This window comes from Centropristis striata, chromosome 1 (assembly GCF_030273125.1).
Source record: "Centropristis striata isolate RG_2023a ecotype Rhode Island chromosome 1, C.striata_1.0, whole genome shotgun sequence".
NCBI classification, from domain to species: Eukaryota; Metazoa; Chordata; class Actinopteri; order Perciformes; family Serranidae; genus Centropristis; species Centropristis striata.
The window spans coordinates 30289195-30312133 of NC_081517.1; the positions used below are offsets into that span (position 1 = coordinate 30289195).

The following is a 22939-nucleotide window of genomic DNA, read 5'->3' on the forward strand; positions in this document are numbered from 1 at the left end:
TATACATTTTAAATAAATATATATTTAAATATTTCACTGAAATGTGTAAACGTTTTTAAAAATAGTTGTAATCGGATTTGTCCCCACCCTGCAAAGAATCTGAGTTGAGAGTTCTAGAAGAACTGGAAGTGATAAGCAGAATCGGAATCTGTATCGAAATCAGAAATAGAATTGGAATTAGAATTAGAATCAGTATTGGAATCAGAATCTGAGTCAAATCAGAGTCTGTACCAAAATCAGAATTAGAGTCGGAATAAGGATTGTTCAAATCCAAACAAATCCATCTCTAAACCCAGTCAAAGTGAGATAGAGTATGTGTTCCTGTTGACCATTGTGGTGCAGAATATTTTTGGGTTGTTCATTTTTGGTTCTTAGCATGAACTGGTGATAAATATTTACATATATAATACTTTTTTATATAATACTAAACTTTTTTAGCTAAACATAGTGGAATTATGCTTTTTTTCCATTTCGCTATATGAATTAAAGTAAAATGCAGTTTCTCTTTTACTTTAAACTATAAAAAATAACTATCAAAAATAAATAAAAGTGGACTTTTATTTTCATTAGAATGTATATTTGCTTTATCACTGAGGTTTGCAGACTGCTACTATTTCCACTTTATTTCCACTTCACTCCCTGCTTATGTGCCCATTTGCATGCTTATCAGTGTGGAGTGTTTGATGCTGCGGTTGTACCACACTTCAAACTTTTGCCCTCAAACATAACGAAACTATAAAAACCAAGGACAATTTGACATAAACACTTCTAAGGAAAATCAAGAAAGAAAAAAGGAATCCATCCATGTAAACACTAGAGGGTGCTGTTACACATATTGTTTCCCTTTACACACTGAACATCCCCAGATACAAACCTATGTGGAATGATTTATAATCACGGTATTCAAAACTATGCACATCAGAGCTACACTCTGGTGATGGCGTGAATTCTAATGTTCTCATTTTAATCTGAATGTGCCCCTTGCTGACTGCTTCCTCCGTCAGCTGCAGTGGATCCTGGCAGTAAATCTTAAATAATAACTACAGCTGTATCGAAGGACTGCATGCATGAGGGACACCACGTTGATGTTATAAGGTGAGAAAACAACATTTTCATGCATTTTGAGTTGCTGTTAATAATGTTAATGCTGTTATTTTCCCAAATACAAAAGTGCAAAAGAAAGAGAGAAAGAAAGAAAGAAAGAAAGAAAGAAAGAAAGAGAGAAAGAAACTCTATATTATCTCTGAATCCAGGTATAGATCAGATTGTATCTTACAAGCTGAAAAATAAATATGAAAGTTGTAATAGACTCTACCATATTTAAAATAAACTTGTTCCAACAATGTTGCATTTAGCTGTGATGGTTATTGTCTCTTGTTTCCTCTCTGTTTAAGGCCTTTGTTCAAGTAAAAGGGGGCTTCTCTGCCTAAAAATAACCCAACCCCTTCATCTCCCTGTCTCAGTAGGGATCTGAGTGTCTCTCTCAGCTGGCTATTTTCACTCATATCTTTCTTTTTCACACCATATATGTTAGTTTCTCACTTTGGCCCCTGGCTGAACAGCCTGCTTCATCTTCTGATTCCTCCACTCACCCCTTTCTCCCTCTCCCTAACCTCTTTTCTGTCTGATTAGTCCCTCTTCGCCCACACACGCTCCATCTCATCTCCGAGCGCTTCTCGTGCTCCTGACTCGCGCGGTCCTCACTATCCCCGTGGGCAGGGCTTGCAAGGTGGTGATGGCCGTCTTGGTCCAGTAATCCACCTCTTCGAAGATCCGGTAGACCCAAAGCTTCAGCTCAAACAGAAGGGTCGGACCGTCTAACTGCCAACGAGAAGGAGAGAGATCACCGAGCTCTGCTTTAATTTCTCTCCAGCACTTCTGATAACATAACAACTCAGTCCACATCAGCACCTACCTCTAACCCCTCCGAGCTGGGAGTCAGGACCGCCGTGCCGTCAGCAATTTTGAGGAGTTCTCTAGTGTTAATTAAGAGATACGACAGCCTGTCCTTCACCATCTTCCTCTGGGTCTCATAACTACTGTTCTTCCCGCCACCCAGCTCCTCTTCCTCTTTAGCAACGGCTCTCTCCAGCAGGCTGCGGCACTGTAGCAGAGCAGAGTGGAGACACCAGAGCTTGTCCCTTGTGTCCAGCTGGGAGGAAGGAGGAGGGACGGACACCAGGCGACCGTCGGTCACAGTAACATCTGCAGTGAAACTCTCCTTCTCTCTCTTGAGGGGGAAAGGAAGAAGAGGAGGAGTTGAAAGTGAAGTGGAGGACTGAAGAATGCTTTCTATCATGTGCTAACCACACTGACGTCAAGTTTTAACACAGATTTGGCACTGAAGATCATTGTCTATGAGGCAACAGGCATTCTCTCCTAAGGCAACAGGAATTTGTTTGGGCTAATTCACATTGATTCAAAAGCAAGAAATACACAACACAGGAAAAGGTCTTTCTTTGAAGAGGAATTTGTGTTCAATCCGACACCAGAAAGCTTTCATTAAAGGAAATTACCCCAAAAATGGTCATTTGTTGAACAATTACTCACCCCGTGCTTTTCTCACATGCCTCCATGGTGAACTGAGAAAATGGAATAAATCCTTGATGAATTGAAGTAAAAGGCGACCGTGTTTCACAATAGCATAACTATCAAACAATCAGTTTACAAGCTCTCACACAGCTTTTATAATGCAGTATATAGGGGTCATGTAGTTTCATGTATCCAGCTGTATGCTCACTACAACCCAAACACATGCATCTTTGCAGATGTCTTACTATTTAAAACTCTACTACTACTCCTCCGGACTCCCACAAGAAGCGTTTTTGCATCTCATTTACTTCAATTCATCAAATACTCTGGATTCTTCATTCACAATGGGTATGTGAGAAAAGCAATTTTTTCTTCCAGAAATCAACAAGTTAAACGTTAAGATTAAAATAACACAGATGCCAGGAGGGGGAAAAAACACATACCATGCTGTATGAAAAATTTTGTGTAAAATAACAGTAACTTCCTTGTAAAAGTCCATATCTGAAACACAAAATCATTAACACATATAGTAGCATTAAAGGAATTTGAGGAAATGCACATATTCACTTTGTTGTCAAGAGTTAGCTGAGAAGATCTATACCTCACTCAGTAGGTTTCATAGAAATGAAGGTACAGCCAGCAGGTGGTTAGCTTAGCTTAGCATAAAGACTGACAACAGGGGGAAACAGCTAGCCTCACTTACCATAAATGCTTGGTTTTACATTTCATTTTGTGGATTGATTAAATAAACGAGATATAACATTTTCATTGGTGAGCTTCAGAAAGGCTAGTAGGCGTATTTATTTTACTCTCAGGACAGAGCCTGACTGGCTGTTTCCAGTCTTTATTCTCTGCTAAGCTAAGCTAACCAACTGCCAGCAGTAGCTTCATATTTACTATATAGGCTGACAGTAGTACCAACCTCTAATCTTTACATCTCACTCTCTGCAAAAGGGCAAAAAGTTTCCTAAAATATTGATTGATATTGACATTATTTTATAATTTATATAAGGCCCGTACTGTGTGCCTACTTTTAATAAACAATATAACAAAGATATCGCCTTTGTACTCTCAGAGCTACATTATGACCTGACATTACGAGCCATTTCGCAGGCATGATTGCAGCTGGCATCCGCTCTAGTTCTTGAGTGAGTTGTGAATCCCACAGGCCTCCTTGTGACATTATACTGAGGCGTTAATGTTGAACCCTGTGTGCAAGTTAGTACCAGAGTGACGGAGCGGCCTAATGTGACCTGTACGCTCTGAGAATGGTGGTGGTGGTGGGGGGAGTAATGTTTACTGCTCAGACTGCAGAGGAAATGTGATTATGAATACCCTGGGACGCGATAGTGTAGCCAGAAAAAATATTCTCATGGATCACTGTGAATTATGATGACATGGGAGAATAATTTAAGAGATACCAAACGGATGTTGCAAATAGGTGTTTTCTCACCCGAGGAATAGGCAAGGGACAGCCAGCCTGGAAAAAATAATAATGAAAAAAATATTCAATCTACATTGGAGTCATGTGAGATCACTGTGCCAAAGACTGAACTAAATCCTGTCTGAGGAGACAATTCCTCCCAGCCATGGAGAGAAGACACGGGAGAAAAAAATGTACATAAATATCTGTGTGACAGGCTACGACATATCTAATCACTTCATGGTGTGTTCACTGGAATTCATCTGTTGCTGCTGCAGCTTCAGGGGTACAGCAGCATTTTCAGAAACTATACTCAACAATGTCAGCGATATAAAACCGTGTGAGAACTAAGTAAATTGAGGAAGACATGAAGAATAGAGGGAAGAAGGGTCAGATCCTATGCCAGGCCGCTCCCTTGCTCCCAGCGAGCCACATGAAAGGAAGGATGAGGCAGAACGCTGGCAGCAAACCAAGAAGTTTTAATAACCGGTACCTATCACACCTATAGGCAAAGAGACGCAGGCTTGTGGAGAGGAGATGAAGGCTTCGTGCCCAGGCATCGGTAAGCTGGTGCCAGAAAAAACGCCCACCTCTGTCATTCCAACTGAGTTCACCCCCACCACTCTGCATTCCTACCCCCTGCTGTCCTAGACATAATTTCTTTCTTATTCTCTCTCTCTCTCTCTCTCTCTCTCTCTATCACACACACACACACACACACACACACCTACACAAACACACACACACCTTATCTTGCTTTTGCACGCATCCCTTTCATCGTTCTTTGTCCATGTACTTCTTCAAACCCACAAATGCATCCACACACAAAGTTACAGGCATGCAGAGGACAACCATCACACACACACACACACACACACACACACACACACACACTTTCTCTCTCTCTCTCTCTCTCTCTCTCTCTCTCTCTCTCTCTCTCTCTCTCTCTCTTTCTCTCTCTCTCTCTCTCAGAAAATCTATTAATTTTCCATTTAACCTTGGCCTAGTTCTCTCTAACACAAGCACCAACACACACGCACGCATGCACACACACGCACGCGGTGTGATGTGCTGGCAGGTTGTAGCCAGTGGAAACGTTAAGCTCCTCTACTCACATAAAGTTGCAGTAAGATGGAGCACTCATAGTGCAGCTGCTCTGCTATGGCCGTAGCCCGGGCCACGGTGGTCCTGTTCAGATCCGAGCCGGTCATGCCTCTAGTCCGCCTAGCTGCCATTGGACCTGCAGCTGTGTCTACCGGGAACACTCAATGAACGCGCACTTGTAGCAGGAAAGCAACAGGCCCCCTTATATACACGCCCATGCGCCTCATCCCGACAACACCGGATTCCCGGTCACGGTTCACTTCAGTGCTGCCCTTCTGCTCTCCCGTCAGGGCCGCGTTAATATCGCTTCTCTTCTCTTTGGTTTCGGTAAAACGAGTTTCCCAGTCTGGCTGCTCACTGTTTCTTACTTATGTTACAGAGTTAGCGGCCAACTCTCCGCCCTTTCCCCCGGGAACCTGATGCCAGGCAGGAGGAATTCAAGTTCAAGCGGGGGCGGAGAGCCGCGGAGGGGAGGAGGGAGGAGCTCATCAACTTATTCATGAGGGGCTTATCTGATTTACTGGTAGTGACAAAAGCCAAGATGGTCTAAATTTAAGAAGGATGTTGCATTGACTGTTTCAATCTGTCTTCTTTAAGGGAAGAGTGTACAAAGATACAACAAACCTGGATCAACTTTACCAGAAATATCAGACATACAGGCCTAATAACAGTGTGCTGCTTTACCAGTTTGAGGTATTAATTTACTTGAGTATAACTGTATTCCTGAATGATGTCAGTTTGTAAAATATGATTGTTACTGTAGGTACAACTTTCACAAGTATTTCAAGTTAGACCCACAACAACATCATTGCTCTCGCCTGCATGTTCGTTTATGCATCAGATATTACATTAGGGGTGTAAGTTTATTATAAAAAACTGTCTACTTGTGCACAGGTCATACATACATACATAAATATTTATGGGGAAATGAAAGGATTGTGAGTTTTCTTTTTATAAACCACTGTCAGTCAGTCTGTTTTCAAGAAATTACAATCCTAAAATGTAAATAAAACAGAATCTGATAATTTGTTTGCATGTAGGGGTAGTTTCTAGAAGCTTTAACCTTTCAAACAAAGTCTCATACATGTATTTTTGCCTTACAGTTTGTTAGACAAATGCATTGAGGAAACCTTTAAAATTAAATTATCTGACACCAACAGAAAATCCTCACCTATTTCTCTGTGCAGATCGTTTGATGGGGAATGATGAGCAGGAAATGTCCAAGTTCTCCGTTTAACATAATTTTATTACAATACGTCAAGAAATGTGCAGTTACAGAGATCTCTGTGGGTTCAAACATCACTTCCCTGATACACAGGAGACTGGTTTCAGGTCATGAAGTCTGGACCAGTCTCATTCCCCTCGAACCCCTTTATTACATCCTAATGGTTTTTGAAATAGTTTACTAATCATGAAGGTAGATTTCTTCCAGGAAGTGCCGCCCTCTTGATCCATTGATTCGTCAGTTTTAATCAATATAGGGACACGTCATGTCACCAGGCAGAGAAGACCATAATCTCCTCTCCCAAGCACACTTTGTCCATGACCTGGCCTGTTCCCCAAAACATTCAACAAAACCTCCTGTCTTGTTATGACTTACAGAGATAGAATTGGAGACACAGATGTTGCAATGTGCACATAAAATAAAAAAGCATATAATATACCTTTTTATGATGATAGAATCTTACTAAGTTTAAGCAGTTGGGGTAAATGTATTTAGTTTTGATGTATCTAGAGTAATCATAGTTTTAAAACAATATTAGCACATGATCATTGTATCAAAAGCATCTTACATGATTAATATATAAATGCATAGAGAGAGGGCACACACACAGTGAATTATGCATGCATTTGCTAGTGACCTTTGATAGTGACCTGCGTCACACACAGAGACAGACAACAGAGACAGACAAAGAGACAGAATAACAGATTATTTTAACAATTTCTTCTGTTATAATCTCTGGCTCAAACATGTTTTTGGACTAATCCTAAACCTTCCCCTACCCGTACACCAATTCAGGTAGGTTGGTTTTAAGAAGTTAATGTTCAAACTGGTAAACTTTTGTGTTTGTAAATATAAACTCGAAATTCTAAATTAGATCAATTCTGTCTGACAAGCACTTCTTGCAATTTTCCACATGCACATCACTAAAGTGAAAGGTCAAGTGTGTGTGGTCATGGCTGCCTCTTGAATGCATTGCCTGGGCATGTCTTAACAGCAGGCAGGATGAAAGAAACTATGGGCGTGTCTGGTCAAACCGGGTTCAACTACTGTTTTTGATGATGTTCTGTTATTTTTGTTTTAACTGTTGTATTGCCTCCATGATAATGTACTTTGTAAAGCACCTTGTAACCCTGGTTTTGAAAGGTGCTATAGAAATATAGTAATAAATAAATAAATAAACTAGAGAAGTGTTAGTAAAATGAAAATAAAAAATCCTTTATACTTGAATCACTATGCAAATAAGAAAGTTCAAATGGTTGAACTCACAGAAGCTAGTGTAAAATGTAGTTAAGCTAATGATGATGTAATAGCTTATTTTAAATACATGATTTGTACTTAATCATGGACTTTTTTACACTATAAAACCCTACTGTGTGCTACCATACCATCATGAAAAATATTGCAACACCAATAACTGAATATTATGGTAATTGATGCGTTTTTTCTTCATCTGGGATCTGCTGACAGACATCTTTACATGTCATAACAGAAAAGCAACAGGTGTAGCTGGTGACATTACTGGTGGGTTTGTTCTATCAGACCGGAAGCCACAACAGTAAGCCAACATGCACAGTGCCAGATCCCTGCCACAGGCACACATGAATGGAATGCAGCTGCTACTAATGTCGGCTATAGTTATAGCCGTGTTTGACAACTCAACATACCTGTCCTGACAAGTGTCTGCTTGGCTTTTGTCAATAAACTTCTTTTAAACAATTTGTGATTTACAGTGCTGATTTAGATCAGTAACAAATGCACAGTGTTAGAGCGGGCTAATATGTAAGGAGGCATCCTGGGACACACACACACACACACACACACACACACACACACACACAGAAACACACACACATATAGAAAAGAAAATAACAAATAACAAATAATAATGAAATATTCAAATGTTTCTTGTCGACATACTAAATTAGAATCAAGCCACTTTAAAATTACATAAAAGTAACTCGTCAAGACATCAGATTAATAGGGACACTTTGATTCAAACATTGGTGGTTAAGTAAAGTCAAAGCCAAATCTGTATATTGTAAAATATATTTTATTAGAAAAACAAATTTAGGTTCTAAGGATGGAGGGTGGTGTATGATATACAGATTATAAAGCCATTTGGGAGGTTTTTTTCAATCTGTAATGCGTGGCTGTATATATTAAAATTAATTTTACTTGACTTACGCCACATATATAGAACCTTTGGCAAAAATATAAATAAAGGTTTGTTCTCCACTGCTAGAAAAACATTGAGAAGTTTTTCAAAAGAAGCCTGCAAGGTGAAACGTACCTAAAGCAAATAATGAATCTACACCAAATATCACAACTCTCAAACAAAAACAATAAAATATGACAAGTCTAGCTTCATTCAAGAGAGACTCTAGTGTGTTGGCTGCTCAGGGGGTTGGATGGGGGGCTCGAAAATATTCCTACACTGAAAAAAATGTGGAGTGACATTTACTTAATAATAGCTAGGCAAGTTTTTCTACACAGAAAGTGTTTGTAATCTTTACTCTGGCTGTTTCTAAGTAATATTTATTTAATAGAACCACTTATTTTTTTATGAAAATACACAAGTAAATTGCAGATTCACTGATGTCCCTCAATTACATTTTACTTGGAAATATCAACTAATTAAGCCAATGAGCTGGTTTAGTGAATATTACTTGGAACGAATGATTCAATTTACATACAAAATAACACATAATAACAAACGATCAATATGTAATGCACTACATGAAAAACTGCTATTTTAAATAAAAGCACTGAATTTGTATTTCTTTGTAGAATTTAATAATAATAATAATAATAATACATTTTATTTATAAGCGCCTTTCAAAACACCCAAGGTCACTTTACAAAAAAGCATAAAATAATTTAAAAACAGTGGCAACAAAATAAAACATCGAACAGTATTGAGATGGTGAGTGGGTGACTAGGTGGTGTATGCTTGTCTGAACAGATGAGTTTTGAGTCTGGATTTGAAAAGTGGCAAAGAGTCAATGGTGCGGAGGTCAGGAGGGAGATTGTTCCAGAGCCGGGGAGCAGAGCGGCTGAAGGCTCTACTGCCCATGGTGACGAGGCGGGCAGGAGGGACAGAGAGCTGGAGGGTGGAGGAGGAGCGGAGTGAGCGGGCAGGAGTGGAGACGTGGAGGAGGTCCGAGATGTATGGTGGAGCCAGGTTGTGAAGCGCTTTGAAGGTGATGAGGAGTATTTTGAAGTTGATCCGGTGTTTTATTGGAAGCCAGTGGAGTTCTTGCAGGATGGGGGTGATGTGATGAATGGTGGGAGTCCGGGTTATGATGCGTGCGGCAGAGTTCTGGAGGAGCTGCAGTTTCTGGAGGGTTTTGTTGGGGACACCAAAGAGCAGGGAGTTGCAGTAGTCAATCCGGGAGGTGACAAGACTGTGGACGAGGATGGCAGTGGTGTGTGGAGTGAGAGAGGGACGGAGACGAGAGATGTTGCGTAGGTGGAAGTATGCAGACCGGGTTAAGTTATTGATGTGTGAGTGAAAAGAGAGAGTACTGTCGAGGATGACACCCAGACTCTTAACCTGAGGGGAGGGAGGGACGATGGAGTTGTTGATGGAGATGGGGGAGCTGTTAGATTTGGAGAGAGTGGAAGAGGTGCCTACCAGGAGGACTTCAGTTTTAGAGCTGTTAAGTTTGAGGAAGTTGGATGAGAACCAAGAATGAATTTCTTGAAGACAGAGGGTAAGGGAGGTCGGTGGAAGGGATGAGGAGGGTTTGGTAGAGAGGTAGAGCTGGGTGTCATCCGCGTAGCAGTGGAAAAGTATGTTATGTTTGCGGAAAATCTGACCGAGAGGGAGTAAGTAGATAATGAAGAGGAGGGGCCCCAGGACAGATCCCTGGGGCACACCGGCAGGAACAGGGAAAGTGTGGGACTTGTGGGATTTCAGTTGGATGAATTGTGTGCGGCAGGAAAGGTAGGAAGTGAACCAGGCGAGGGGTGTGTGTGTAATGCCTATGGATGAAAGTCTGTCCAGGAGGGTGTTGTGTGAGATGGTGTCAAAAGCGGCTGTGAGATCAAGAAGGATGAGTATGGAGAGTAAACCAGAATCAGAGGCTATGAGAAGGTCATTTGTGATTTTGAGGAGTGCTGTTTCGGTGCTGTGGAGGGGACGGAAACCGGATTGAAACTGCTCGTAGATATTGTTGGTGGTAAGGTGGTTGTGTAATTGAGAGGCAACAGATTTTTCGAGGATTTTTGAGATGAATGGTAGATTGGAGATGGGACGCAGATTATTAAAATTTGTGGGATCCAGGCCAGGTTTTTTCAGAATGGGTGTGACAGTAGCTGTTTTTAGTGAGAGGGGGACAGTTCCAGAAGTAAGTGAAGAATGGATGATGTTGGTGATGAGGGGAGCAAGGGAAGGAAGGCAAGTTCTGACGAGAGTAGTGGGAAGTGGATCGAGCGAACAGGTGGAGGGTTTCGATTTTAGAATAAGTTGAGAAATGGCTTGGACAGAGGGGAGAATGAAACTAGAAAATGAGCTGTGTAGGGATGAGTGGGGGCCAGGAACATCCACATCCACACCATTTATATAGATGATTGAAATAATAATTACAGGTAAAAAAAAAATCTCCTTTTTCAGAGTGTATTTGGAAAAAGGGGAGGACCTACAGAAACATTTTGAGAACAACTGGTTTAGGAACATAAATCAAAACTGAGATTTTTTTTCTTTATAATTTACACCCATTATCATATTTCTTTGCTGACATTACACTATTTTCATTCCGCTGAGTTCATGGGCTCATGTTTGTGGTTTGTGGCTGGTAATGATTTATGGCTGCAATACCACTCCTGGCCTGCGGGTGTCGCTGTGGGCGGCCAGGATGTAAACACCGCGCAGCAGCTAAATGACAGCAGCTAACTGGAGACCTTAGTTAGCGTCAAACCTGCATGTTTACTTTGAAGAGCAAATGGAAATGATTACACATTTTACCGATGCAATATTTCAATGAATTGTACTGTTTGTTGTAAGATTCTGGCTGTTCAGGGACAGTATTAGCGTGCTTTCATTTTGAGACGAAACCAACCAGCTAGCTAACTTAGCTTCGGTCGATCTTTAAAGCCATGAACTCTCTGGTTGGATACGGAGTGTCCTCGGAGTCTGACAGCGATGGAGAGGATGTCAACAACGGTGCAGTTGTGTAAGTATTCTCTTTGAAAAGCCACATAATCAGAACATTTAAATAATAGTACGTTAGCTTTTAGAGGCTGTTCACGACTGTGACTCTCATTGTACATTTTCTATCTCCAAGTTCTGTTAAGGAGATGGGTGATGATGAGGCATCAGCTGCCAAAAAGAGCCGCAACTTTTTGCTGGAGTCTGGTTCAAGTGAATCAGAAACAGAAGATGACGACCCGGAGCCCTCTTCTTCTTCACCACCACACCCCCGGAAACCAGCATCTTCTGCAGCCCGACAGCCCACCCTGCCTGCTCTTTCCCTGGGCTCCCTCACCTCCAATAAATTACCTCCTCCCTCCCTACATACCTGCTCTGACGGCAGTGTGTTTGCCAACCCTTTCAAGGCTCAAGCAGATCGGAAACTCAGCGCCTTGCAGAAACACGTCCCTCTCACAATGCAGGCCAAACCCTCCCACATAGGAGGTAAAAGGATGTGTGTATCATACAGGAAAGATGGGAGGTGCAGGTTTGGCATCAAATGCAAGTTCGCCCATGACAGCGACCTCCAGACTCTCACTGACTATAACTCACCTGTGAGTGAAGAAACACCAGATCAGGATGAGCCTCATGCAGGTGGCTCATGTGGTGGAGGATCCCAGAACCCCCAGCAGCAGCAGACAAAAGAGGAAGAGTCAGCAGGGCAGCAAGGGAAGAAGAGGAAGGTTGGACTGAGTAACACCTTGATTCCTCCTAAACGAGCTATGAAGCAGTATGCCATGCAGAGGAACAGAGAGCAGATCAATATGTCCTGATGGATGTATTCTGAGCTTTTACACTGTCAAAGCAATACTACTGGGAATAAATATGTTATGTGTGTATATGTGGTAGAAATCGTGCACTTTCCATTGTAGGACCAATTAAAAGGAGAGTTTGGATTTTTTAAGGGGAGTTGTATGAGGTACTTATCAGTAATCAGTGTATTACCTACAGCAGGCAGTATATTGATATTGATATTTGTTATTTAGGTGGCTAAAATGTGTGGGCTACACAGTGGTGTAGTAGTTAGCACTCCTGCCTCACAGCAAGAGGGTCGCCGGTTCGACTCCAACTTGCGGCACTTCTGTGTGGAATTTGCATGCTCTCCCCGTGTCAGCGTGGGCTCTCATCGGGTACTCCGGCTTGACTCTAAATTGCCTGTAGGTGTGAATTGACTGTCTATGTGTCAGCCTTGTGATAGTCTGGCGATCTGTCCAAGTTGTACCCTGCCTCGCACCCAATGTCAGCTGGGGTCGTCTCCAGTCCCCCGCGACCCGAATGTGGATAAGCGGTGAAGGATATTGAACAAATGAATAAAATATGTGTTGCAGTTGTCCACAGCAGTGCACAGTCCACATGCATTGCTTGGCCTTCTTGTCCAATCTGGAGGCATGCCAACAGCCATAGAGAGGTACCTCATACAACCACATTTCAAAACATCCAATCCCTTTGAGGACTCAGGCATTTAGTTACATTGCATCTAGCAGACGCTTTTCTCTAAAGCAACTTTCATTTTTATTTGAGAGCAATTTGTTTTTTTCCAAGGACATTTTGACATGTGGACAGAAGGAGCTGTGAAACAAACCACCAACCTTATAATTAATGTTGACCCCTAAAACCACCTGCCCCAGATGTGTGTGATTGCTTTGGTTTGTGTGATTTTTGTAATGTTCTCAAACTGTCAGTGAATACACTTTGGATATATGTTAAGACATTTATTTACATCTTCTAAATGAACAGTTTTGTGTTTGCTCTAACACACACCCTAAACCACAAACCAGAGAGGTGCAGATTTAGTATTGACATATGCTCCAAGGTTTCTACATAGCTATGCTTATCAAATTACATTACACTTCAAATGTTACTGACAAAATTTGAGTTTAATTGTCTAACTCAGTGACAGTGCTTGCTGTTATTTTATGTGTTCATGTGTGATTAACAATTTCCAAGGTCACCTTTTGGCTGCCAAGGACTTTAGTGAGTAGTAAATACATAATATTGGTTATTATTCCTTCAACGTCTACGAACAGCCAAGCTTAAACAGCTGCACAGCGTGAAACAGGTTTAATGGCACTGCCAGATAACTAATATATGCACATTTTTACATGACTGTTAAAGATCTTTTTTGTCTATACCTTTTCAGGTTTTGAAATGTTTCTGTCAAGATCATTTTCTGTAATATTTTCTTTTAATCTTGCCAAATAAAGGCTTTATAGTAGACCTTGACATTAAATGAAAAAATAGCTGCCTATTCATTTAAACAGAATTTACTCCCCCCCCACACACACACACACACACACACACACACTGGTGTGTGTTCATATATTTCTAGTGTGTTTTGTGTTAAATCATAATATAAATAGACTAGATTTTTTCCCAGTAGGAACCTTGATGCCACACACTACAGTAGATGTGTGATGTATAATACTTAGAGGTATGTTATATTATTGCATAATAGCAACAGCTTTGCAACATAACCTCAGCATCATTACGCACACTCACATAAAAGGCTAGTGGAGTTTACAGGACTTATGTACAAAGGCAACAACTTACACTGACAGACATACATATCTTTCCCTGATACGGTTATTCTAAAAAGCTACCAAATATGATGACTATGAGTGAACAGTGGATAATATATTGGTGATCCTACATTTACCTCAAACATTGAAACACAGTATGTCAGCTCACTGATACCAGTCTGCCTCTAGCTTCAGTTTTGTGTTCACTATCAGTGTTTTACATGAGGGTCTGCTGTCTCTCAACGCTGTCCGACAGAACCTCTCCGTGTCCCGTCTGCTCCCAGACCACGCTGTCCTCCCCCATAACTTCTGTGTGCACGAGAGAACCGGCTGAGGGAGAGGAAGACGAGAGCACTGGATTGTCCATGATAAGGCTGTCCCCATTAGTGGAGACTGGGTCCTGGGACTGGGGCTGAGATTGGGACAGGAGAGGAGGGCTCAGGGCCGCTGTGTGCAGGGTCTGAAGCTGCTGAGAGGTGGCTAGAATGGGGATCTGCTGAATGTGGGTCTGAGACTGGCTGACCGGCTGGAAGGTCATTTGAAGGATTTGTGTCTGCCCCTGACTCTGCTGCTGAGAGGAGTACGACTGGAGAGGGTGCAGCTGGGGTTGATGCTGTGTCACCACTGAGCTGGAGTGGAGGTGCTGAGCGGCCTGCACAAACTGGACGGGCATCTGGAGCTGGAGGTGAGTCTGCTGCTGGTTGTCAGCCGGCGAAGGGGGGTCGATGGGGGACAGGGCGATCGTCACTGGCACCTGCATGGTATGGAGGCTCTGGTCTTGTCCCAGTAAAACCACCTGGTGACTCACTTGTTGGGTCACATGACCCATCTGGGACACCTGAGCCACTTGCCCTTCATGGCTCAGCTGGTCCACCTGCCCATCCTGCCCTAGTTGGCTCACGTCCAGGCTGGCGACCTCTGCTTGCATGGCGTTTCCTGGCAGCTCCAGCAGGGAGGCAGGGGTTGTGATGAGGGCACCAGCGTTTGCTGCCAGTGCCTCAGCTATAAGCACCTCAGGGTGACTCTTAGCCTTATGGGCCACCACGCAGTCCTTCTTCTCAAACTTCTTGCCACAAATGGAGCAGGCAAACTGATACGTGGCATCAGCATCGTGCTTCTTCATGTGCCAGTTGAGAGATGCCTTCTGACGACAGGTGAAGCCACAGATTTCACACCTGTTGGGAAAGAAATGTGAGAAAATGCATTTAAGTAAACTTGCAACATTTGAGGGAAGACTTCATCCTTGAAATAACCTTTTTATATCAGTTACTTACAATATGTTTCCTTAAATTCAATGGAAATAAATGGAGGCTCAACTCAACAAATGATTGTTTAGAAACTCTTACACTAGCCATGTTGTATAATCCAAGTCTTGTTTATCCAGTCATATGCACAGTACTTTCCCAACACATGGATTGCTCCCAAATTAAGCTGGAAGTTAGGCTAGGTAATTTTGGAAAATAACTGGAAATTGGGGGGAATTTAAACAAACTGTATCATATCCAAACAAATATAAACATGTTGTTTGGTCAGAAGCTGACATCCATGCAAAATAAAAATAATGACATTTCAACAGATTTATTTGGAAGTAGAACTTTATCACCCATTCAAAAAGTTAAGTTGAGTTATGAGTTAAGTTAAGTTAAGTTAAGTTAAATGCCCCCCAAAAAAAGTCCTATGAAAATGTTAAATATTGAACTGAGCTTCCTATGACGGAGGAATGCACAGTGCATGTAGGGGGCGTGGCCTCAGCAGCCCTTCAGTAAGCAGTGTGCTAGGTGCATGTGATTGAGGAATAGAATAAATATTCAAGTGTACTTGCATGAAATGTGGTTGTTTTAGTCAAGATTATGCTAAAATATATTTTCCCAAACTATATTTAAGCTCCCTGTTAAAGGCCAACCTTCATTTTTTTTAAATTCCCACTTTATTCCCATAAATTCCTGTTAATTCTCATGGAAAGTTTCCAACTTTGATAATTTCCTGTAATTTTACAATCCTAGTCCTAACCAGTCTGGCCAAGTAGCGTGCCTGCACAGGTCTGAGCCGGTAGCAGTGAAAGTGTTGAGAAATACTGAGCATAAGATAAGAGATAGATGAGACCTTGATTATACTGCAAGAGTCCTGTGAGAGTTTGTAAGCTGAGAGCTGTTTTACTTGACCACAATTTCATTAATTTTACTGAGGATTTACTTTGTCTTTGGCCATTTTCAGATCCCCTTGCACCATGGATGTAACAGACAAACAAAGACTAATTTTAAGGGTGAAGTATTCCTTAAAGAGAATAAAGAAATAAAAATAAAGTGAATTGAAAATACTAACTGAAGGGGCTTCTCTCCCGTGTGAATCATGCGGTGCACGGCCAGGTTGTGGGAGCTCTTGAAGGCACGAGCACAGAACTCACAGATGTAGTCCCTCTGGTCTAGAATAACAAAACAGTCAAATATTGATGCATTTTCTCATCAGTTATTAAAAAAAGTAGTCAGACACAGATCGAACCCAATGCATGTTTCATACAGAACATATACTGTCGGTGTACCTGTGTGGTGCTTTGCATGACGCAGCAGCTGCTTCTGTAGTCGGAAAAGTCTTCCACATGAAGGGTGAGGACAGACGTATTTCTTCTTGAGCAAGTGCTGGTACTTTATATGGTGCTGGTGTGCAGAACAAATAAAACACGTATAAACAGATCATCACTAACAGGAGGGTGGAGGGTAGCAGACTGAAAACAGACCTGCTTAAAGGTTCAAGTCTTTACAAGTAATCGACAACAGCATGTTACAGTCATCAAAAAAAATTAAAAATTACATTAATTGAACATAATATGAAGACTACATTGTTGTATCTGTATTGAACATTTTATTTCAGATATAAAAGGTTAACACACACAAAAAAATGTTAAGTTCCAAAACTTCTTGTTCTTTAAATTAGTAAATGATGAGTAGTAAATGATGAGTAATCTGCAATCTGAAGATGCAATCTGTGAAACAGTGATGGACATGTGTCACTATTCTCATATATGGACTGCAGTGTTAATTATGATTAGATACTTTATATTGAAAATAAGTGATAGAAGTTCTAACTCATGCATGGTGTTTATACTATAGAAAATTAAATAGTAAAGTTTGGAATAAAGTCCCAATCACTATATTTGAACTGCGGTGGTGACTGGTGGTGTCACGAGTCTCCAAATCCATCATTCAATTAGATTTTCGATTGTAAAGGTTACAATTAAATGAAATTTTTGAACAAAACTTTTTTATTAAAGCTGTGAGGGCTAAGTCACTTTTTGAGTTTTCGTGATTCATAAAGGTCATCAGATCATTGTGTTTATGCCCTGACAACTGTCTTTGATTCTTATTACATATTTTTCGGGGAATGTGCCGCACTGAGGCCAACCCAGAGGAGCAGCTTGTCATTAAAATAGGAATAGCTGATCCATCTTAAACACCCATCCCCCTAAAGTGAGTTGTTACTAACCGTGCCATCCCTGCTTCTAATGTTGATGATCAAAATTGAAAGCTCATTACAATTTTTTGATTGAGAATTGAAACCATGACACCTCTAGTAGTGACTAGGGATGCGCATTTGGAAGAAACCTGCCAACTCAATTATCTTTATTATTTACTGCTGCATGCATACATGGGCAAAATAAAAGATATATATACACACAGTACTATGCAAAAGCCTGTTTTGATAATGGACGCTGTCAATCATAAAACTAACTCAAGTGAGATTAAACTGTAAAAATAATGTCAAGGAGTTCAATGTTTTATGTTTTAGCAGCTGAAGGGGCATGCAGTCAGCTTTCACAGTAGTCTTGCATATTTAAATGTGTTTTGTGTTTAAATAAGTTTTGGATTAAATTAAACCAAGTAATTCATGCTAGCAAGGTTTGGTACAGTAAGATAGTTTTGCTCAAATTAATACTATGTATTTCTGCATGTTTTATAATTGTTATTGCAACTTTGAGTTTGCAAACTGCAGCTTTATCCAACTTAATTCTCAGCTCATTGGCTTATTCACGTATGGCCTCAGAACTGAACGCTTGGCCCTGTTTCAGTTCAGTGAGTACTGATACGCAGTCATAGATAAAATAAAAAAATACACAGATCGATTAAAAATTCCATGTGATCGACCAAATTCTTAACGACCATTATTTGGATCATCGATTAATTATTCCTATCCCGAGTAGTGACGTGTAAATAAGCCTCAGTGGGATTGTGTGGTTGCTGAACAGACCTGTAGGTAGCGAGGATGAGCCAGAACGGTCCCACATCCCTCCATTTCACAGCGCACATACTGCACTGGGGGCTTCTTCCTGTGTGGGTGAAGCACATGTCATTGCATTTCACAGTACTGGAACGATTACAATTATTTAGTGGCCCTTGAAGTGTTTCCAATCACTACCATATGCTTAAGGATGATTCAATAAATCTATTATAAAGTTCAGGTTAGGGTACCCTAAAAGGGGTATCAGCCTCACCTTCTCTTTGGCAGCCGTGGGGTTTTATCGTCTTTCTTCCGTCGGCCTCTCCTAACATAAACGGAAGAAAAAAAAAAATTAGTTGCAATGGAAAATCAAATCATCAATTTTCTTTCATTTCACATTTGCAGTTAAACTTTAATAACAGTAAAATTACAGCTGTAGCTTATTAGACACACGTTTGAATCTATCCCATTGATCTTTATACACATGGACTGGTGCTTACTTCCTGGGTCCATCCGGGTCTTCCACTATTTCTTCCTCAAGCTTTACTTCTTCTTCAAAACTCTCCACATTATCTGAACCTTCTATCTTTATCTCAGCAACTTCTTTCTCTTTTTTAGGTGCCTTGTCCTTGTCTTTCTTCTCCTTCTGTCTCGGAGGAGCTCTGCGCTTTGGTTTAGGGACATCCCTAAGAAAAAATAAAGAGAAATGTCCAGTCATTGAATGAAATATATGGTGCCCTTAATGTCGGAGTTTGTCAAACACAGGCGCACACACACACACCGTTCAGCCTTCGGATCATAGCTCTGGTCATTTAGGTCATCTCTAAAAGGAAGATCTTCGTCACTGCTGAGAGCCTGTTCTTCCTCCGCACCACTGAAAGCATAACAACAAATCACTTGAAACAGAATACTCGACTTTCTGTCTGCTCGGGGTCAGGTAAATGTGCTTGAGAGAAGTGTACCTCTGACTCTGTAGCTGGTAGCCGAGGTTGTTCGGGTCATCCCGGAATGGAGGGTCTTCATCATCCAGGACTGGTTCAGCGACATCCTCGTTTTCCTCCTCTTTCTTTTTACTGAAACAGCAGAAGAGCGAAACACAGCGGTCATCAAAATTCGGCACCACTCTCACTTAGTCCCACACTCTTACAATATACAAGACAGAATACTTTAAAAGCCATCGGCTCAACGGGGCCAAAAATATCTGTACAAGATGTACATTTACAATATATGATACATTATGCAGCCTTTCTATTGTTAAAGCCAATACATGTATGACTCTATGATACTGCACATCCCCAGAGTCAGACCAAGTAAATATATCTATTACTAGATCTCTGTGCTACTGTCTGTAAATCCAGCCCTAAACTGAGTGTGTCAAAGACAGACTGTTGATAAAATCCTACATAAGCATGTGTGTACATCTAAATCAGAAAATGCAAACTTTCCCACTTATGTACTGAATAAAACTGCAGCTATATACCTCAAGGAATGAGTTGGATTTACCATAGTTACTATATTGTATGCCATTTTGGAAAATAATATAACTCCAGCACTGAGTAAAACTCTTAAAACTCTTAAAATGTTCATATAATGTTCATCTAAAGGGACAAAACTCTACTCACATGTCATACTTGTCTTTATTTTTTACCTCTCCAACTGCTGCAGGACAAACAGAGAAAGAAAGATCATCATTCATTTGTGAAAACAAAAATGCTTTAGACACCTGCACCTTCAATTTAAGATGCATTTACACATCTGTGTTAATGATGCGAAATCGGAAAACCATGAAGGAATAAAATAATTCATTTCAGTCTGCTGCACTCACTCAAAAGCCTTGCTTATACTCATGTGAGACACCATGAAGCTGGGATCCACAGATAGTGCACAAGCAATGACAATATACAGTGGCGTTTATGCTTAACGCACAGTATCTTCCAAAACTCCATAGGACATACAACTCCTCCATACCAAGGGGTAATTGTCATTGACTGTAAACTCAGATCTCATATCAAATATTCACTGACAAACTGTATCACCTGTATACAATTCCTGTAAAGAAATTAGTCAAATATCTGGAACAACAGACTCATTGTAATTAAATAAAGGTTGAATAAACAATTTGATTCAGCAGGCAAAATATTTCCTCAAAGTTGACACTTTCTTAAATCCTGAGACATAGTTCTGCCTTCGCCAGACGCTATGGCAAGCATAAACCTAACTCAAGCACCCTGAGTTTTAACTTAAAAGGCACCACTGGTAATATAGATAAATATAGATCCCGAAGAACAGTATTGAGCATGATGCTTCAGTGCTAACGCATCTGTATGATCTGATTTAAAAGCCCACATGTTGGACCATTATAGCTCACTGTCAACAGGTTGCTCACCAGCTGGATTCTCCATTCCAGGTTCGGTCTTACACACAGGCTTGGCAGAGCCGCGGACAGCCCTGCCAGATGGGGGTTTGGCACGAGTCTGGGCTGGGGGGCGTCTGGAGGGTAGAGCTGGAGTGAGGAAGCAGAAGCATGCCATCAAACATAGTGTATGCCATGAAGGGACGTACAGGCATGTGCAGACACAAACACACACAAGCAAGCTGCATGAAATCCACCTGCACATATATAGAATAAGATTTAAAGGGACAGTTCACCCTAAAATCACGAAAACATATCTTCCCTCTTACCTATGTGCTATTTATCAATTAAGATTGTTTTGGTGTTATTGCCAAGTGAGAAATCAGCCACAGAGATGTTTGCCTCTTGAATATAATGGGAGAAGATGACACTTTGCTTGTGTTGCTCAAGGCTTCAACAAAGTAAATTTAAATAAAACTCCTGGCCGAGTGACCCATGACAATCCACAGACCTTGGAGTAGTGAGCAGTTTCATGTGGGAACTATTTTCTATCTAGAATTATGCCATAATATATGAGAGAAGACAGACATCTCTCAAGCTGTTATCTCCAACAGTGGAAACTCGCACCAAAACAATCTAGATTGATAAACAGAAGTACACGTAAGAGCAAAATCTGTATGTTTGATTTTCAGATGAACTGTTCCTTAAATTTAAATGTGCATTTAGACATAAAGGGTTTTTACCTTGAGCATCTGTGGCAGGTTTCTTTGGGTCCTCTGAGCTGCAGGAAAGGAGGAGAAAACACTGAGATCTGACATTTTCTCTACCTGCAGAGCGACATGCCATTATGCATCATGTCTCTGATAACAGAATGCATTTAAAAAAAGAAGCATTGAATAAAAATGTGATGATTTGTAAAGCCAGGTAAGTTTCACTCCACCCTCCCCATGCAGAGCTGCAGAAAGGGGACGAGCTATGCTGAAGGCGTGCTTTTTCACAGGAACTGATCCCACAGACATAAACACACAAGTTTTAAGTGTAGACAGGCTCATTATAAACACATGTCTAGTAGCATGGACTGTGCAATTAAAAACGTACTCTGTGCCTTGAAGGCTGTCACCTGCGACCCCCCCTCCAGCCTCAGCCGAGCCCGCAGTTTCAGGATTTTTCTTCCGCCTCGAGTTGGAAACTTTCCTTCGCTTGGTCGCACCGGTATCCGGGCTCGGTTCGTCCTCGTCGTCGTCGCTCCTGGTGTCCTTCAGCCAGGCCGGTACTGCCCTCGTTGACCTGTCTCTTAAAACTCGTCCTGAGCTCTGCGGGCTCGACGCTGCTCCGTTAACGTCCGTTACTGAAGCAGAGACGCCGGACCTCGGGCGGCAAGCTCCCCGCTCTCTGAGCCCCCTCCGCGGGGAAGCAGTGGTACTGGTGGCCGGGGTCTCTTCTGCGGCCTTGTCCTCCACCGGCTCTTCACCTTTATTTACACCTCCGGTTCGGTCGCCCGCCGGTTCCATCACCTTGAGGACACTTCAGCCGACTTTAAATTCAGCTTAAGTGAAGCAGGTTTACTAGCAATTTGATGAAAAACGGACAACATCTGGTTTAAAGACGTTTTGATTGCAAGCGGCCTTTATCCAACAGTGGGACATTTTCTATCAATGCGCAGGATTCGTCGCAAATTAAAGGCATATATTTATTGATTAGGAATTGAAAACTTTTCTTAATTATCTATTCAGCAATAAACCGATATAATTTTAAAGAAGCAGACACTATTTTCGCGTTCTTAAAGCTATAGTAAACCTACTTATTCGCCCGGGCCTGGAGCACAACCATTTTGTGCGCTTTGTTGCGTCTCCTTTAAGCCAAATATAAACTGAAGTTACATTCAGGAGCGGCAACGCAGTTCAGCCGCTGTACAAATCATCTGGATGTCCCTGTGTGCCTTTTGCACATCGAGTCAGCCTAGCCGCATTGTTTATAAATCTGCAAAGACGGCAGCAGACGCGCAAAAGCATCGAGCACGCGGATGGGTGTCGGGGCACAATGGGAAATGTAGTTCAAATTAGATCAGCACAGTTTAGACCAGGGGCCTCAAACTCAAATTACCTGGGGGCCGCTGGAGGCAGTATCAAAATGACCAAAAAAAGACACAAAATTAGAAAAAAAAAAGACACAAAATTACAAAAAAGACACAAAATGACCGAAAAAAACACAGGGTTACCAAAAAGACACAATATTATTTTAAAAAGACACAAAATGACAGAAAAAAACTAAATTACATAAAGAAGTTACAAAATGACCAAAAAGACACAGAATTACCAAAAAAGACATTATTTTAAAAAGACACATAATGACTAAAAAAAAAAGACAATTACCAAAAAAA

The 22939-nt window shown here is 41.3% G+C and overlaps 3 protein-coding genes across 4 annotated transcripts; 1 reads left to right on the top strand and 2 right to left on the bottom strand.

The window, feature by feature from the left end:
• Positions 1 to 549: 549 nt before the first annotated feature.
• cntf (ciliary neurotrophic factor) lies at positions 550 to 5462 on the bottom strand. Its single transcript, XM_059331002.1, has 3 exons — positions 5071 to 5462; positions 1916 to 2230; positions 550 to 1821 (listed from the first exon to the last, which is right to left on the bottom strand). Exons 1-3 carry the CDS (start codon positions 5188 to 5190, stop codon positions 1660 to 1662), a joined length of 597 nt encoding a protein of 198 aa, XP_059186985.1. The 5' UTR covers positions 5191 to 5462; the 3' UTR covers positions 550 to 1659.
• Positions 5463 to 11149: 5687 nt separating this feature from the next.
• si:ch211-113e8.11 (uncharacterized) lies at positions 11150 to 13753 on the top strand. The gene is made up of 2 exons (XM_059337771.1): positions 11150 to 11458; positions 11570 to 13753. The coding sequence occupies exons 1-2, from the start codon at positions 11382 to 11384 to the stop codon at positions 12246 to 12248; spliced, it is 756 nt and encodes a 251-aa protein (XP_059193754.1). The 5' UTR covers positions 11150 to 11381; the 3' UTR covers positions 12249 to 13753.
• A 363-nt stretch (positions 13754 to 14116) lies between these two features.
• Positions 14117 to 22630, bottom strand: zfp91 (ZFP91 zinc finger protein, atypical E3 ubiquitin ligase). 2 transcript variants are annotated; one of them, XM_059337758.1, is made up of 12 exons: positions 21658 to 22630; positions 21303 to 21340; positions 20593 to 20709; positions 19829 to 19862; positions 19169 to 19279; positions 18988 to 19080; positions 18707 to 18892; positions 18481 to 18531; positions 18237 to 18315; positions 16534 to 16648; positions 16317 to 16416; positions 14117 to 15169 (listed from the first exon to the last, which is right to left on the bottom strand). In XM_059337758.1, exons 1-12 carry the CDS (start codon positions 22068 to 22070, stop codon positions 14212 to 14214), a joined length of 2295 nt encoding a protein of 764 aa, XP_059193741.1. In that variant the 5' UTR covers positions 22071 to 22630; the 3' UTR covers positions 14117 to 14211. The 2 variants fall into 2 exon arrangements, with proteins under 2 accessions (XP_059193741.1, XP_059193733.1); XM_059337750.1 differs by having other exon boundaries at positions 19829 to 19865; positions 21658 to 22626.
• Positions 22631 to 22939: the final 309 nt, after the last annotated feature.